This window comes from Sciurus vulgaris (assembly GCF_902686455.1).
Source record: "Sciurus vulgaris genome assembly, chromosome: 1".
NCBI classification, from domain to species: domain Eukaryota; kingdom Metazoa; phylum Chordata; class Mammalia; order Rodentia; family Sciuridae; genus Sciurus; species Sciurus vulgaris.
In genome coordinates, this window is record NC_136461.1 from 32,050,465 (window position 1) to 32,066,070 (window position 15,606).

The 15,606-nt window shown below is 41.8% G+C and overlaps 1 protein-coding gene across 3 annotated transcripts in view; it reads left to right on the forward strand.

The window, feature by feature from the left end:
- The window catches only part of RIMKLA (ribosomal modification protein rimK like family member A), a 38,050-nt gene that overhangs the window by 20,118 nt on the left and 2,326 nt on the right, over window positions 1–15,606 (forward strand). The window contains exons 4-5 of one of the 3 annotated variants that reach the window (XR_013765970.1): window positions 3,720–3,923; window positions 5,972–10,115. Coding sequence is in view for 1 of the 3 variants with exons in the window: in XM_079152474.1 (XP_079008600.1) it covers window positions 3,720–3,923; window positions 5,972–6,429 (662 nt within the window). In the remaining 2 variants the exon portion in view is untranslated. Of the gene's footprint in view, window positions 1–3,719; window positions 3,924–5,971; window positions 14,878–15,606 lie in introns of those variants that run through there. The other 2 variants (XR_013765971.1, XM_079152474.1) reach the window with 2 other exon arrangements.

Sequence of the window (15,606 nt, forward strand, 5' to 3'; positions counted from 1 at the left end):
TGTTTATTATAACCATCCTGTGGGCATGCAGTGGTATTTCCTTGTGGTTTTGATTTGTATTTCTCTAATGACTGATGAGGTCAAGCGTCTTTTCATATGCTTACAGGCCATATTTAAATCTTCCATGAAGGAATATTTACTCAAACTTCTGCCCTTTTAAACTAGCTCATTTATTTTGAGTTTTTTAGGTTTTTTAAATAATGTACTATGATAGACACTTCTTAAATGTATAATTTGAACTTTTTGTTTTTTAACCATTTTTTAGGTTGCCTTTTTTTTTTTTTTTTTTTTTTTTGGTACTAGAAATTGAACCCGGGGGTGCTTAACCACTGAGCCCTTTTTAAATATTTTATTAGAGACAGGATCTCCCTGAATTGCTAAGTGCCTCACTAAGTTTCTGAAACTGGCTTTGAACTCAGGATCCTCCTGCCTCTGTCTCCTGAACTGCTGAGATTACAGGCATGTTCTTGATGGTGTCTCTGATACACAAAAGTTTTTTTTATTTTGATAAAGCCAAATTTATTTTTTCTTCAGGTTCTGTGTACTTCTGATGTTATTTTTGTGCTCGCCTAATCCAAGATCACATAGATTTACATATGCTTCTTCCTGAGAATTTATAGTTTTATATCTGAGTCTTTCACCCATTCTGGATTCATTTTTGTATATGGCATGAGGTCAGTGTCCAACTTTATTCTTTTGCAGGTGGATATCCAGTTTCCCCAGTACCATTTGTTGAAGAGACTGTTTTCCCCCCATTGATTGCTTTTGGAACCCTTATCAAAAATTTGAACAGGCTGGAGATGTAGCTCTTTGGTAGAGTGTTTGCCTATGTGTGAGGCCATGGGTTCAATTCCTAGCACTGAACAAAAAAAATAAAATTAAATAAAAAATAAAAACTCAGTTGACCATGCATGTGAAGGTTTATTTCTGAGCTCTCAAACTTTATTAAAAAAAAAAAAAAATCTGCATCTCAATTCTATTCCATTGACACATATATGTCTATCTTTATGCCAGGCCATATTTTCTTGATTACTATATCTTCATAAGTTTTGAAATTGGGAAGTGTAAAATACCATGTGAATTTAGGATTAATTAGCTTGTTGATTTCTTTCAAAAAGGAAGTTGGAATTTTGATAGCGATTGATAGATGAATTTGAGGAGTATTGCCATCTTAACAATTCATGATGTCTTCCCATTTATTTAGATCTTTAATTTCTTTCAACAGCATTTTATCATTTTCAGTGTGTAAATCTTGTACATCATTGTTTAAATTAATTCCTAAATACTTTAATCCTTTTGATGCTATTGTAAATTGAATTGTGGTGTTTTTTTAAGACTTTTTTAAAATTTTTTACAGACTGCATTTTGATTCATTGTACACAAATGGGGTACATTATTACATTTCTATGGTTGTGCACAATGTAGATTCACACCATACATGTACATAGGGTAATGATGTCTGTCTCATTCCACCATTTTTTCATACCCACCTCCCTTTCATTTCCCTCTGTGTAATCTAAAGTTCCTCCATTCTTGAATTGTGTTCTTAATTTTATTTTCACATTATTTGGTACTAGTGCAACATACAGTGTATTAGCAGGAAAAAAGGATAGGTAAAAAACAGAGTTCCAGCAGTTAAGTTAGACTATAGTATCAATGTCCTTTGGCATATACAGAGGATTGATTCTAGGATCCCTCAGGGACACCAACGTCCATAGATGCACAAGTCCCTTACTTAAAATGGCACTGCATTTGAAAATAATTTACACACATCCTCCTGTATGCTTGCAATCATCTCTAAGTTACTTATAAAATGTAATACAATGCAAATGTGAAATAAATAAATCATGTTGTTTAGGGAATCATGACAAGGAAAAATGTCAGTACATGTTCAGTACAGATGCTGTTTTTTTGTGAATATTTTTGGAATATGGTTGATTCAATATTCAGATGGAGAACCCTCACATATACAGAGCCAACTGTATATGGAAGTAAGTCCAAGGGAGGAGGCACTTGGTAGATGATTAATCTTTGTGCCTTTCCTTTTTTTTTTCCTTGCATTAAAACTGCTGTTCCTTTGTTAATTGCAGACTAAGCCCCATAGTAGGACCTTTGAGCCAGGAACCAATCCCTAGCCATCATCTCTGCTGAAAATCCTACCTAATGTCCAGAGAACTCCAGTGCTTCTAAGTAAACCCCAGCCATCTGTTGCCAGATGCCTGATCTCCTGACGCCAAGTGTCTAACTGCTTATATATCTACTCATTACTTGAGACTTGGAACAAGTCACTCCTGTATCACTTCTGTTTCTTCCCATGACCACTTGCAGGACTCCAGCTGACACTGACTGCCCACTTAACCGCACGCCCTCCTACCACCTGTTACTTGGACATCTTCAGATCACTTGCTTCCTCTCCTTCAATGATGTTGAATGTCTTGGGTTCATTCAGGAATGGATTGGAGTGATTAAATTACTGGATATGACATGTTTTTGGAAGTTACTTTTCAGTCTTATATGCCACTAGGAACTGATACCCATCAGTCTTTTTATTAAGACTTTGGAGGGTAGCACTTGCCTATAATCCTAGCAACTTGGGAAGCTGAGGAGGAAGATCAACCTCTGCAACTTAGAGAGATCCTCTCACAAAATAAAAAATCAAATGGTCTGGGGCTGTTGCTCAGTGGTAGACTGCTCCTGGAGTCAATCCCCAGCACTGTTAAAAAAACAAACAAACTTCAGAAAGTTTCCACATCTTTTGTGATGGTGACATGAAATTGAGAAAACCATTTCTTTGTTTCATTTTTTGCCGAAAAGAATGTTCAAACTGGCATACTCATGTCAGATCTGCAGAGCAAACCTTTTAGGAACCCCTGCTCAGATTTGTTGACTAATATGCAAATGGAAAGCAGATGCTGAGTAATTACAAAAGCGTAGGTGATTCAAACAGAAAATAAGAATTTAGAATCAAGAAGGAATGCTTTCCTAGAGAGCAATAGAAATATGGACCCTTCCTTGGATTAAATAAATAATAAATAGGACTTCATCAGGTGTTCCCTCCTTTGAGCTCCCACAGATTTTTGCATAGACCTCTTTTTAAATTTTTTTAAAATTTTATTTGTTCTAATTAGTTGAACATGACAGTAGAATGCATTTATACATTTTGGTAGATCATACGTAAATGGAGTGTAATCTTAATGCACATCATGCTATGTTGTAATTATCTGTTTTGACTTTCTTTCCATACCCACTTTGAATTTCTCTAAATACATGTAATTAATTGTGTTCTATAAAAATTGATGGACATCTGCCCTGTATGTCAAGTCCAGTGTGAGGTTTGGGGGATACAAAAAAAATGTGTTAGCCATGGACGCTGCCTCACCAGCATCCTCAGGTGATAGGAAATGCTAATTAACTTTCTGGAATGGATTTGATTAGATCCTTAGGATTTTATCTTAGCCCCCTTCTAAATGCGCTACTATTTCATTTTGAGAAGAGTGGTGGTCTTCTCGGGGGGACCTGAGGAAAATCAAGAGAAAATAAGGTTCAGTGGCTATTTGATAAGAAGCAGGAGCCTCATCAGAGAAATAGAAAGGGCCACGATGAGGGAAGTTCAGAGAGAACTGATGCGTGTTTGGGACAGGGAGGCATGATGGCAAGGACAGGGGCCTGAGGCTTCCCTCGCTAACGGCTTCTATTGCCCTTCATCTTTCTTCCTAAAGGAAAAGCCGTTTTTCTTGCAAGAGATAAGCATCACCTCTCAGACATCTGCCATCTGGTCCGCCATGATGTGCCCTACCTGTTCCAGAAGTATGTGAAGGAGTCCCACGGAAAAGATATCCGGGTGGTTGTGGTAGGGGGCCAGGTGATAGGCTCCATGCTTCGCTGCTCCACAGATGGACGGATGCAGAGCAACTGCTCTCTTGGTAAGATATAAAGGCTCAGATTGGGTCTGTTGGTCATGGAAGGCCACCAGGATATTTCATTAGACTGTTTGAACCTGCCGAGTATGTGTATATGTGTCCCTACTATCATGTCAGTCCTCTGTTAGGCACGAGGTTCTCACAGAGAAGAGGAGAAAGGAGCCCTTTCCATGTCAGCAAGCTGTCCAGGAGGGGGACATGTAAGTGTCAGTGCTGTGACAGAGGTCAAGGCAAGGAATGTCAAGACATTAACGTTTGAATCCTATCCTACTATTGTTAGGACTTAGCAGTCTGAGTTAAAGAAGGGATTGACATGAGGACCAGCATTTAAGAAAATCTCCCATTGGGGTAAAGGATGGATTAAAGGCAATAAGACAGGAGCAGGGAGATGAGTTTAGAATCTGTTGCAGTGTCTCAAGCCAAGAATACCAAGGGTCTAAACTAAGGCACCAACAAGAGAAATACTATATTTTGATTTTATATTTTAATTGAAATTTTTATTTTCCTCTCACATATGATACTATTAGAAAGCTGCAGTTTATATTTTGGTTGAATACATAACCCCATCCTTTTAACTTACTGATAAAGCTTATTTTCTGTCATGGCTGAATGGATGAGATATTCCAGGAGGGATGTAAATTCTTGTCCCATCACAGAAAAGCTATTGTCAGCCTCATTGAATGAATTTATATGTTGGTAATTTGAAAAAAAAAAACAAACTATAATTACTATTTCCTAATTCACCAGATGAGTATACCAAGTCTAGCAAATAATGAAGAGACTTAGACACTGGTTTAGTCCCTCTTTCACTAACATTCTCAAGTGTTCACGGCAGCTTTGCAGCAGATGTTGAGAGAATAGAGATTATGAGGGAGTCCTTGCCCTGGGCCAGCATGTGGCCCAATAAAGAGGACAAGCAAGCAGATAATTGTAAGATACTGTGGCAAAGTTGCATGACAGGCAAGTGTGAGATTTAGTTTGACACAGTGCTCAGTACCTTAGAGTTATTTCATTTTCATGATAATCATGTACTGCTGCAGTATTGAACCTCATGGTTTATTATTTTGTCTTTTTTTATTACCTCACTAAAGAACCACAATGGTTTTATAATATATCCACACTACTTTTCTTGGTGAGCTGTTTTAAACTGTTTTTATAGCATGTCCCACGTGGGGGAGGGACAGTGTTAAGGTAAAGACATTAGTTATTAGAATATAATACTATTGTATTGTATACTGTTATATTGTATTGAATACAATTCTTAAGTCTTTCCAGGGAGACTAAAGGGAGACAATGAAGTCTGAGGTCCTAGCTTCTTAACAAGTCCTGGGTACAGGATTTTATCTCATAATCCTCTCCATCTTTCTCTCCTTAAGAGTTATTATTTTTATTTTCTCTAATCATAAAAGAACTACATTGTCAATGTAGAAAATTCAGAAAATACAGCAAAGTCAAATGAAAAAGAAAAACACTTATTATCCCCACCATTTAGAGGCAACTATTATTAACCATTGGTATCATTCTTCTCAGTTGTTTCTTCTGACAGATATTGTTTGCAAGTTACAGTCATACTATACTATACCATCTTTAATTCTTCTTGGTCACTTCCTGAAGGCTTACAAACTCTATGAGCATTATTATTAATGGATATAAATATGCTGTTTCTTCTTGTATGAGATATTTAATTATAATTTTTATGTCTTCATTCAACAAATATTTATTGAATGCCTACTGTGTACCAGAAACTAGGATTTTCCAGTGTTTTAAACAATACTGCCATCAGCATCTTGGTGTGTAAAAATATTTTCCAGACATAAAATTGTTTCCTTAGTGGTGCAATGGCTGGGTAAGAAGTTCTCAGCTTTTTTAAGACTCTAGATTTTTTTTTTCCCCCCCCAAAGGGTGTCCTGATATCCATCCAGGCCTTTTGTGAGTAATGACGGTGCCTATCTTGTGGCCCTTGTCAGCAGTCCCATCTCTTCCTTGAAGGGTCTTTTGACTCATCAGTGAGCATCTTTTGTCCCCTTGACATCACTGTGCTTTCTCCACAGGTGGTGTGGGCGTCATGTGTCCACTGACAGAACAAGGCAAGCAGTTGGCTATTCAGGTGTCCAACATCCTGGGCATGGACTTCTGTGGCATTGATCTCCTCATCATGGATGATGGCTCCTTTGTGGTGTGTGAAGCAAATGCAAATGTCGGCTTCCTAGCCTTCGACCAGGCTTGCAACTTAGATGTGGGTGGGATCATTGCAGACTATACCATGTCCTTGCTGCCAAATAGGCAGACTGGGAAGATGGCTGTCCTCCCAGGACTGTCAGGTCCCAGGGAGAAGAATGAGCCAGATGGCTGTGCTTCAGCTCAGGGAGTTGCAGAGAGCCCCTACACCATCAACAACGGGTCTACCTCTAGTGAGAGTGAGCCTGAATTGGGAGAGGCCCGGAATTCCTCAGCAAACACAGTGGGGGGGCCTGCCCCCCATGCATCCCGAGCCTGGCTACAACATTAACATCAGGATGGCTTCAGAATTAAAGCTTAAGTGAATTTCTGCTTCTTGGCAGCATTTAAACCAAATCCTACTGCTTCCCTAGTAGTTTCGAGTGAATAAAATCTGGACCAATGTGATTTCATTTGCACAGAAACTAGAAATCCCATCTGGGCACTCAGCATTCTTTCTAATGATGATTTAAGCAAATGGCCTAGCTTTGTGGTTTTTACGAAGACATAAAAACACTCACCAAGAACAACATCCCAACTGATCGATTTGAGACCAGTGTCTGCAGTGAGCTCTTGGACATAATGGTAGACTTTCAGGCACTGACTCTGTGCTGCTTCTGGCTGGTAGCAGTAAAGAACAAGAACTTAGAATGTCTCCTGGAAAAACTGGACTTAAAAGCAGCCATGAGATGGAGGCATGTGCAGCCACGGCGGAATGTGACAGTAGTAGCATGTCCTTCACCCAGCGTGTGTATGAGGCTTGGAGAACACACAGTCCAAACACTATTACAGGATCGATCTCTGCTCCCCTCAATCACCATCTTGACCATATTTCTCTGACACTCAGGATATGGTGTTTTAGGGAGCTTCCTCATTTGCATCTTCAGTGAAGCACTTTGTAGAAAGTGAGATTGAACATTCTTTGACCTCGCTGGTTGGTATATGTCCTGCTTTGTAACTGGGACTTTCTACAAATTGCTTCGCCACACTGAATTTATATACCCTGCTTCGATTAATGCCAGCTCCAGCGGCTTCTTGCACCTTTGCTGCCTTCGGCCTCAGCTGGAAATGCACTTCAATGAGCTAGTGGCCACACACTTCCTTTCTTAAGCGTGCACTAGAATCAAACACCAAGGACTTTCTTTTCAACGAACTCTGTTCACTTGTCATCCAGAAGCCAGTAGGTTTTTACCATAGAAAGTTACTGGAAGATAATCACTCTTCCCTCCTCTTACTGAAACTTTATGTACTGCTTAGCTGTAGAAGGTTTTTTCATATGAGTTGGTGTCGTGGGCCTGTGAGGTAGATAGAGCTCTTGGAAACACACTCCAATCCCCTGGACAGTCTACTCTTATCCAGGCTCCAGAAACCTGTCCTTACCCACTTTTCCAAACTGGGGAGACTCAGGTATCAGGAATTAACTCATTGCACATTTTTGGGGGTGACTAATGTAGACATGACACCAAGTGGTTTTTATTTTAACTCTTCAAGCAGTAGATGATCTCCTTTCCTTGGGAGAAATCATAGAGATGGAATTTTTCATTTCTGCTTGTAAAAGTTTTACTGAAAATGAGTGATGACTAAATACACTGGAACAAATGCATTTCAGAGTTACCACCATTGGAGTTATTTCCTTGGGAGACCATCCTCTTGAGCTATGATGTTGCATGCACCAAGAACACTTAGAATTCCTCTTCAGGATTATCTTTGAAGCCATGAAAGGAAAGAGGCCTCACAACTTTATAGTTGGACTTTTTTTTTTTTTTAATTTTTAATCTCCCCCTGCCAACCCAGTCAACCACCAAGATAGTGCCAAGCTCCATCACCTGTTTTATTTATCAGACTTGTTTTCTAATGCACTTTGTTAAAAAAAAATAATTCCTCAAAAAATACATCAACTCTCAAAGGACAGAGATTACCAACACCAAGGAAGTTTACAAGTTGACAGTTTCCAAAGACGGTTCTAGAAATGTTCTGAGTAAGGTCAACTTCACTGGAATAAACATACATCTTCCCAAGGTAACTACTTTGAAGGCAACACCACCCATTTGGGTGCATAATTCCTGTATTTACTCTGCTATAAATGTAAAATGTATATAAAGTTAAGCTATTACATTTTTTTTCCACAACACATTTAAATAGAAATTGGCTCTTAAAGTATTGTAGTGAAAAACCAGATCTCACCAAGTAACAGTTGTACAGCTGAAAAATGTTTGGTGCCATGTAATGGAGATGTCACACTATGCAGTTGTAGTTTAAATGCCGTCCAACATAGGGTGCATGCCACTGAACTGTAACCCAAGCAATGTGTCTTGTACAATTGGAAAAATGATAATACTTCACTCTTCTATAGGTTAAGACATGTACCTTATTTTTAGCACTCAGGGTGGCTTTAGGATAGTTTCAGGTTTGTTCTTGCCAGAATTGGTCAGATATTTTCTGTGTAAACCTCTGAACCAAGTATTGACCTCCTGGAAGCTGCATTCATTCATCTCCCTACTTTATCTAAAAAGATGCCAGCAGGGCCCCATCCCAAGCAGAAGAGCTAGAGTATTTCCAGATCTCTTTGCCAAAGGAGGCCCATTTTCCAGCTGGGAGTGACATCTGTCATCATTGGCATCATTGCCTGGAACTAGCCCTGTCTAGAAGCAGGGAAAGCTGGATCATAGCTGGATCCTAGACCCCTCCAGGATTTCCTGGACCACGGCTGGCCGTGGACTGAGTCTCAGCCACACTGCCCACAACTGCTGAAAAGAACATGTGGTATAGGACCATACTGTAGTTCTGGCTCTCCCCTTGAACAGCTGCTCACCCTGTATGATCACTTGAGCTCTGTGCCTCCGTTTTTCTCAGGTCTCTTCTGGTGACCTCTTGGGGACACACTGAGGTTGAAATGAGTTAATAAGTGAGGCTGTGCATTATGTAGAAGGTGGAAACAGAACACCTCCCACATCTGGTTTTATAATAGCTTCTCATCACTCCTCCTCTGAGGGAGATAAGAAAGGAAGAGGCCATGAAGTCTTGGCACTAGCAAAACGAACAGTGAGAGGGGCCCCAAAAAAAGGAATGCAGCTTCTGGAGGCCTTCCCACTAGCCAGGGAAACATTACCTGAAAAGAATAAGGATCATGGGGTATTCAAAGAGCCTTCTGAATGTACCATATATAACCTGAAACCCGATTCCTGTATACTGACTAAGTCTTCCTTATGTAACATAGATTCTGTGTCTGTATATGGTCTTCCCATTATTTTGTAGTAGCATCTTGAAACTGGTCAAAACCTGAATGCCAATAGCCCAGTCACTCAGAATATATATGATTCTGCACTTGGGAAAAATGTCTTCATGCTATCTGTCTGATTGGGTATGGGGTGGACAGAGTGTGAATTGGAGGCTTTAGGTCTTTAGGGTCTGAGAAGCAATATAAGCGGGCATAAGTAATTCCTGTTCCCAATGCTTCCAGCTAAGGGACTCCATACATTTGGGACAGGCAATGAAGAAAGAGAAAGGTTAAGGTTCGGGATAGTTCGTGAAAGAAATGAAATCAGGATCACTTGGAACTCTGGTGGGAAGGAGGAAAAAATGGTCTTCTGTGGGTTATGTTAAGGAAAGAATTGTGAATATACTGATTGATGTCTTTGAAACTGCTCTGTGTAAAGATTCTGAGATGCATGGACTCCTTTGACGCTGGAGAAGTGGAGGAAATGTGCCTCATCTCTTCTGTAAGTCCTGAGGAATACTGGTCTTGAGAATACTCTGAGTGTAAATCTGGGGAAGATGGAAGCAGCTCATTGGTGGGAGAGGTCCCAGGACCACCCAAGTAACAGTTGACCCTCCCAGAAGGGAATGGACCAAAATACCAGGCCTGGCAAAGCTCAGGGCTACAGTTTACTGATGGAAGTGAGGGGAGTCAAGTAGGAGAGGAAACCCAAGCTCAAGCAAACAAATCACTTCACCTCACTATTTCCCTTTGACCTGAAGGTGAGGCCTCTGTTTACTATTAGTCTGTGCAGATGTTTCAGGAAAGACCTGACAATAGATATTTGTCACTGTCCCTGAAGTTAATGTTCTTAGATCTGAAACTATAACGTGATAGAAAACCTGGTATTGCTTTTAAAGCTGCCTCTTAAACTCGAAATCAGTACAGTTTGTTGCTTTAATGTTTTTAACTAGAAGACCATCCTTCTCAGGGACATACTGTTTAATCTTTTCCTAAAACAAGATTCTATGCCTCCGTTCTAAATCTATGGCTCAGCTCTGCGGCCCTCGTAAAACTCACATGGCTAAATATGAACTTTCTTCCTTCATGCCTCCCAATTTCCTTCTTCAGGTGCAGTTCCTATGCCAACAGCAGCACTATCCTGAGCCCTGGGCTGACATCGCAACCCTGTTTGGTAACCTCATTCTGTAAAGTTCATGTTCTCTGGGGATCCAGAGCAACACCAGGAAAATTTCCCTGGAGAGCCAGAGATTAGGGACCTGGAATAGCAGCACTTGGAGACTAGTCTAGTCCCCATTTTACAAGTAGGGAACCTGAATTCCAGAGGCTTTGGTCACTTAGCCAGTCAGCAGCAAGGCTGACCCAGGCAATGTGATTCCCCACCCAGGTTAGCATAGTTCCAAAGGTGGCTCTGTCCCTTCACATGCCTAGCACTTGCTGCTATCCTTCCCACCCTCTGCCCATTTTTCCTTCTGATGAGCCTCTGTTCTAGATCAACATGGCGTTGTGTGAGCAGTCAAGGCTTCACACAGCATGGGTCTAGGTGAGAACCCCAACGGCATGTGAGATGCCCATGGAACCGTCTGCTTCCTGGCCTGCACCTTCTTTAAGACTAGCCGAGACCATTTAGCTCCACCCCACACTCTGTGAAGGAATGTAAGGGCGAGGACCCATGCTGAGCTGGGCCCCAATTTGGCTGATGTCCTTTCTGTAGAGGGTCTTGGATGCCAAAGGTTTGCAGTTCCTGAACTTCTTCCATGAGCTCCCCCTGGAGGGGATTCCTGTTTGATGCATGCTCCAGCTGCGATCAGCAATGAGGTCAAAAGCTCCCTCCCACTTTCTGTTCTAAGGTGTGTCCCCCTTGCAGCCAGACCCAAGGCACAGATTCTTTCTGTTGTAGCCCAAATGTCAGCTGAAGACTTCTTGAGATCCAGATGAGTTTGAGAACTATGGGCTCCTGTTCTGAGCCCTGGATTTCTGTGGTTTCTAAGGGATTTGATTTGTTTTTGTTTTTATCTGTTTTGTTTTAGGGGTACTGGGGATTGAACCCACTGAGCCACTTCCCCAACTCATTTTAATTTTGAGACAGAGTCTCACTAAGTTGCTTAGGGCCTCGCTAAGTTGCTTAGGGCCTCGCTAAGTTGCTGAGGCTGGCCTTGTGATCCTCCTGTCTCAGCCTCCCAAGTCTTTGGGATTAAGGCATGTGCCACCATTCCCAGCCGGGCTTGAGCTTTTGTAGCAACTGCTGACTCCAGACTTGCTCTACCTCATTTTAAGCAACAATGTTGTCTCATCCCTGCACTGCATTGGCTAAGTTATGAAGTTCAGTCCCCTCCCCGACTTCTGCACACAGCAAAATTCAAATGAGTGTTTGAATGTGTGCACGCGCATGTCTGGATGCTGTGGGAGGGAATGACAGACACTGCAGCAACGTAGACGACACAGCCCTCCTCAGGTGTTCTTTTCATACATTACAGGGGAATCTCCACTCACCTTCCGCTCCGTGTCTCCCTGTCTCCCTTCCTTGAGACAGACCAGGCCATCTGTGTTCTCATGCATAGCCATGCCTTTCCTTACTCCGATTCCTGGCCACACCCTTAAAGCTTCCCGGTTTCATCTTTTATCGTGGTTGGCTTACGAAAGGATTTTTCTAAGTGGAGACGGCTCCCTTGCTTGGGAGAACCTGAATGCTGTCTCTTCCTGGAATGTAGTTGCCATTCCCACTCTACCAGCCGGGCATCCCAGCAACCATAGTCCCCACTAGCTGAAAGCAGCACGCCCGCGGAAGGCAAGGGGACTCCTGCGAATGGCACCAGTGTGAGTCAGAACCGGTTCAAATCCTGACTTGTTTGATCCTGGGGACAGTCACCTCACCTTGCCGAGTCTTAGTTTTGTCACCTATCAATGTGATCAATAAATACGATACGGAATGTGGCGCATTCAGCCACATGCCTGCCTTTCTTTGGGTTCCCTTCCTCTTGCTTCCTCCTCCGGGAGCAATCACAGGCAGGGCTTTCCTGTGATCCTGGCTAGGTGCCAAGGGATAAAAGCTGTCAGACAGCAGCTGTACAGCTGGGGAAAAGAGATGCTGGGGGTAGGGCTGGCGGCTGCTCCAGCATGCTGTGGTTTGGGCTTAAATGATTAGAAGGTCCCATCCATCCTTGAGATTCCCTGATGCTGTACATCACCTAGATACAAGGGGTCTATGTGGTTCAGAAAAATCCTGGAGGTAAAGCTGCCTCGGATGTAAAGCTGCCTCAGACAACTGAAAGGCTGGAAAGCTGATGACCAGCCTGACCTTGGGTGATTTAGCACCTGGTATTTTTTGGCTTTTCCTGCATTAGGTTTGCTGGCGTTGCATCAAATGGAAGGAGGAGGTGCCAAAGACTTGAATTAAACCTGTCAAATAGGGTGAGGGGAGTGCAGAAGGCTGGGAGGGGTGTGCTGTGTAGAGAACTCTGATAGCCCGACAGCACCATCTGGACTTGGCAGGGATGACAACCCTTAGATCAGATGGAACTAGCCAATAAAACAGGAAAATGTTGCTGTCCTGGGCCTATCCCAAGTGGGACTCCCAGGATCTCCTATTTGGAAGGAATACTGATTTCCTATAAGGGGAGAGCTGGGTGTCCTTAGTCACTTAAGAACAATAAAGGTCTCTGTGAAGGCAGGACTAGGCAGGTGCCTATCGTGTTTAGTCCGTCCTGGAGGTCCCCCGGGCTCCAGTGGTGTGCTAGAGCCACCGGTACCAGCTCATCAGAGTGAATTGTTACATTTTTCCGAATGTTCTGAGCTGGTTTATTAAATACAGCCATCATTAAAGATCAAATTATGTAAACCTACAGGTATATTTAAAATATAGGTAATTACTCAAAACTCCTCACTTCTTATTTTACTAGTATTTATGTTCTGAGGTTATTGACATTACTTTGTATGTATAATGGTGTGCCCCTGCACATCTCACCATGACATGGTACCTCTGAATCAGCCCTGGTGAGAATATTTACACTATAGAAATGGGCAAACACCAAATATCAAGGTTTTCAACCCTCCCCGCCCCAGAGCTAATTGTTCAACATTTATCAGCACACCACTGCCATCGGGAGACAGAGAAACCATATTGATACATATAAGCACTGAAACATCTTAGTTCCAGAGAGGTGGGATGTGTGAAGATTTTCTCAGAAGCAAGTGTCCTGTTATAACGTGCACAACTGATGTGAAGTAAAGGAAAACACTGCTTCTCTGATTGTTTTGTCTACCTTCTGTTTTTCACATGTGGAGAATCTGTTTCTTTTGCTCCAAAACTTGGAGCAATGGAAACAGTGCCTCCCCCAGGTGAGGCTGTCTCCTCTGGGAGAGGTACTTTAGCTAGATTCCCTCCAGGAAAGTGCGCTGCAGGTTTTCCTGCTTAATTGGCAAAATGAAAATGTTCTGTGAAGAATAGATCTTAACAAGGCATCCGAACAGCTCATTTCCAAGTGGTTTATACAGCAATAACAATGTTAACTCTCCCAACAGAGAAGAAGTCGTTTATAAATGATTGTTTTGCTATTTTTGCTTTTTATTAAAATTATGACTGTGGAACAGAATGCTTTGTTTGCCTTTGTTCCCAAAATTCTATGCCTTTTGGTTGTTCTCTTAAAGTAAGAATCACATGCTGAATCTACATTTTACTATTTTTCATATCATAAAATGAGTGAAATGCTTCATAGCAACTTCATCCTATTCACTTGCACACCAGCTGCATTCTGGAAAACCATAATTTTCCTTTCAAACGCAGAGTGCCGTCTGAATTGTAATATTGCCAGCTCTCGACTGTCAAGATGATGGAGGAAAATACTACTGCAGATGGTATAAGCCTGTCAGGGGTCCGCTCAGTGTGCTCTTCTAGACTGACACTTGAATTAAGACTCGAATGGCAAGTGAAAGCTGAAAGCTGTTGAAAATGACTGTGTGCTGCAGTCAGGGGTTCCGGGGGATTGAAAGAATCTGTATGCCCACCCAGAAAACTGACAGGTCAGCCAGTGCCATCAGCCCCATGCTCTCCTGACATGCAGAAGGCTTTCTGGAAGAAACAGTGATGTGATAAGAACTTTGGGAACACATTTATGGTCAGTACCAGGTCTGGGACCCTTTAAGACTGTTCCTCAACTTCTGAGGGTCAGGGAACCCAGCCTGAGTAGGATAGTCACAGGGATAATGACTGATGGTTTCAGCCAAGGAGGATTTAGGGTATGACACTAAATCACACAACTATAGTTCTTCAACCCATGCACTAAGGAGTATGACCTCTATTTCATTTTTTTACTTCTTTTATATGAAAAACTTCAAACTACACAATAGTAGAGAAATAGTAAACACTCCAGATTCTAAAATTACCAAAACTTTCTATTTTTATCTCATCTGTCAATTTCTTTTCCTTAAGCATTTTACAGCAAATTGCACGCATTATCTTTTCTCCCATACTTCAAGCATGCATCTCAAAAAAAAAAAAAAAAAAAAAGAAAGAAAGAAAAGAAACATTTCTCCTCATGCCTTTACCACATATGAAAAAATTATCCCTTGGCATCATCTAATTCCAAGTCCATATTCTATTTCCCTAGTAGTAACACGAAGAACTGTCTGTAGTTCGATATAGACGAGTGGATTTGGTGGGGCAGGAGGCACGCGGTGTTTGCTTCTCCTCTGTCTTGACTGGCTGTGGCAGAACCATGCAGAAGGGACACTAGTGAAGACACCTTTAGGCTGGCTCTAGATAACTACCAAGTTGGTGAATCTCAAGATTGCCTCTCCTCAAGGAAAAAGCCCATGAAACTTCCCCTTCTATTCTCAGTGTCCTGTGGTCTTCCTCTGAGACTCTCCCAGCTTCCTGCTGCTGGCATCCAGCTGTCCTGTCACACTGGTACCTACTGTTTGTCCATTGGTTGCTGCTTTCACTGCAGGGATTTCCTAAATCGGGGAAGAGATCTCTCCCAAGGACTCTTCCACCAACCTTAGGTCTATGTACTCTGAGACTCACAGCCCTTTAGCTCTCCCAAGGGTCTTCACATTTACATTTATTAGAATATTTTGGCTGAAATTTTCATGAGACATAAATTTCCCTGTCTCCCCTGACTAAAGAGTCAGGGAAACTGGATGCACTGTCTGCTCAGGGATTGACTCTTACTTTGGACACTGAAAGGACTGAATCAGTAAAATCTGAACATAGTGTGTATTGCATAGACTGATAGTATTGTATCAATTTAATTT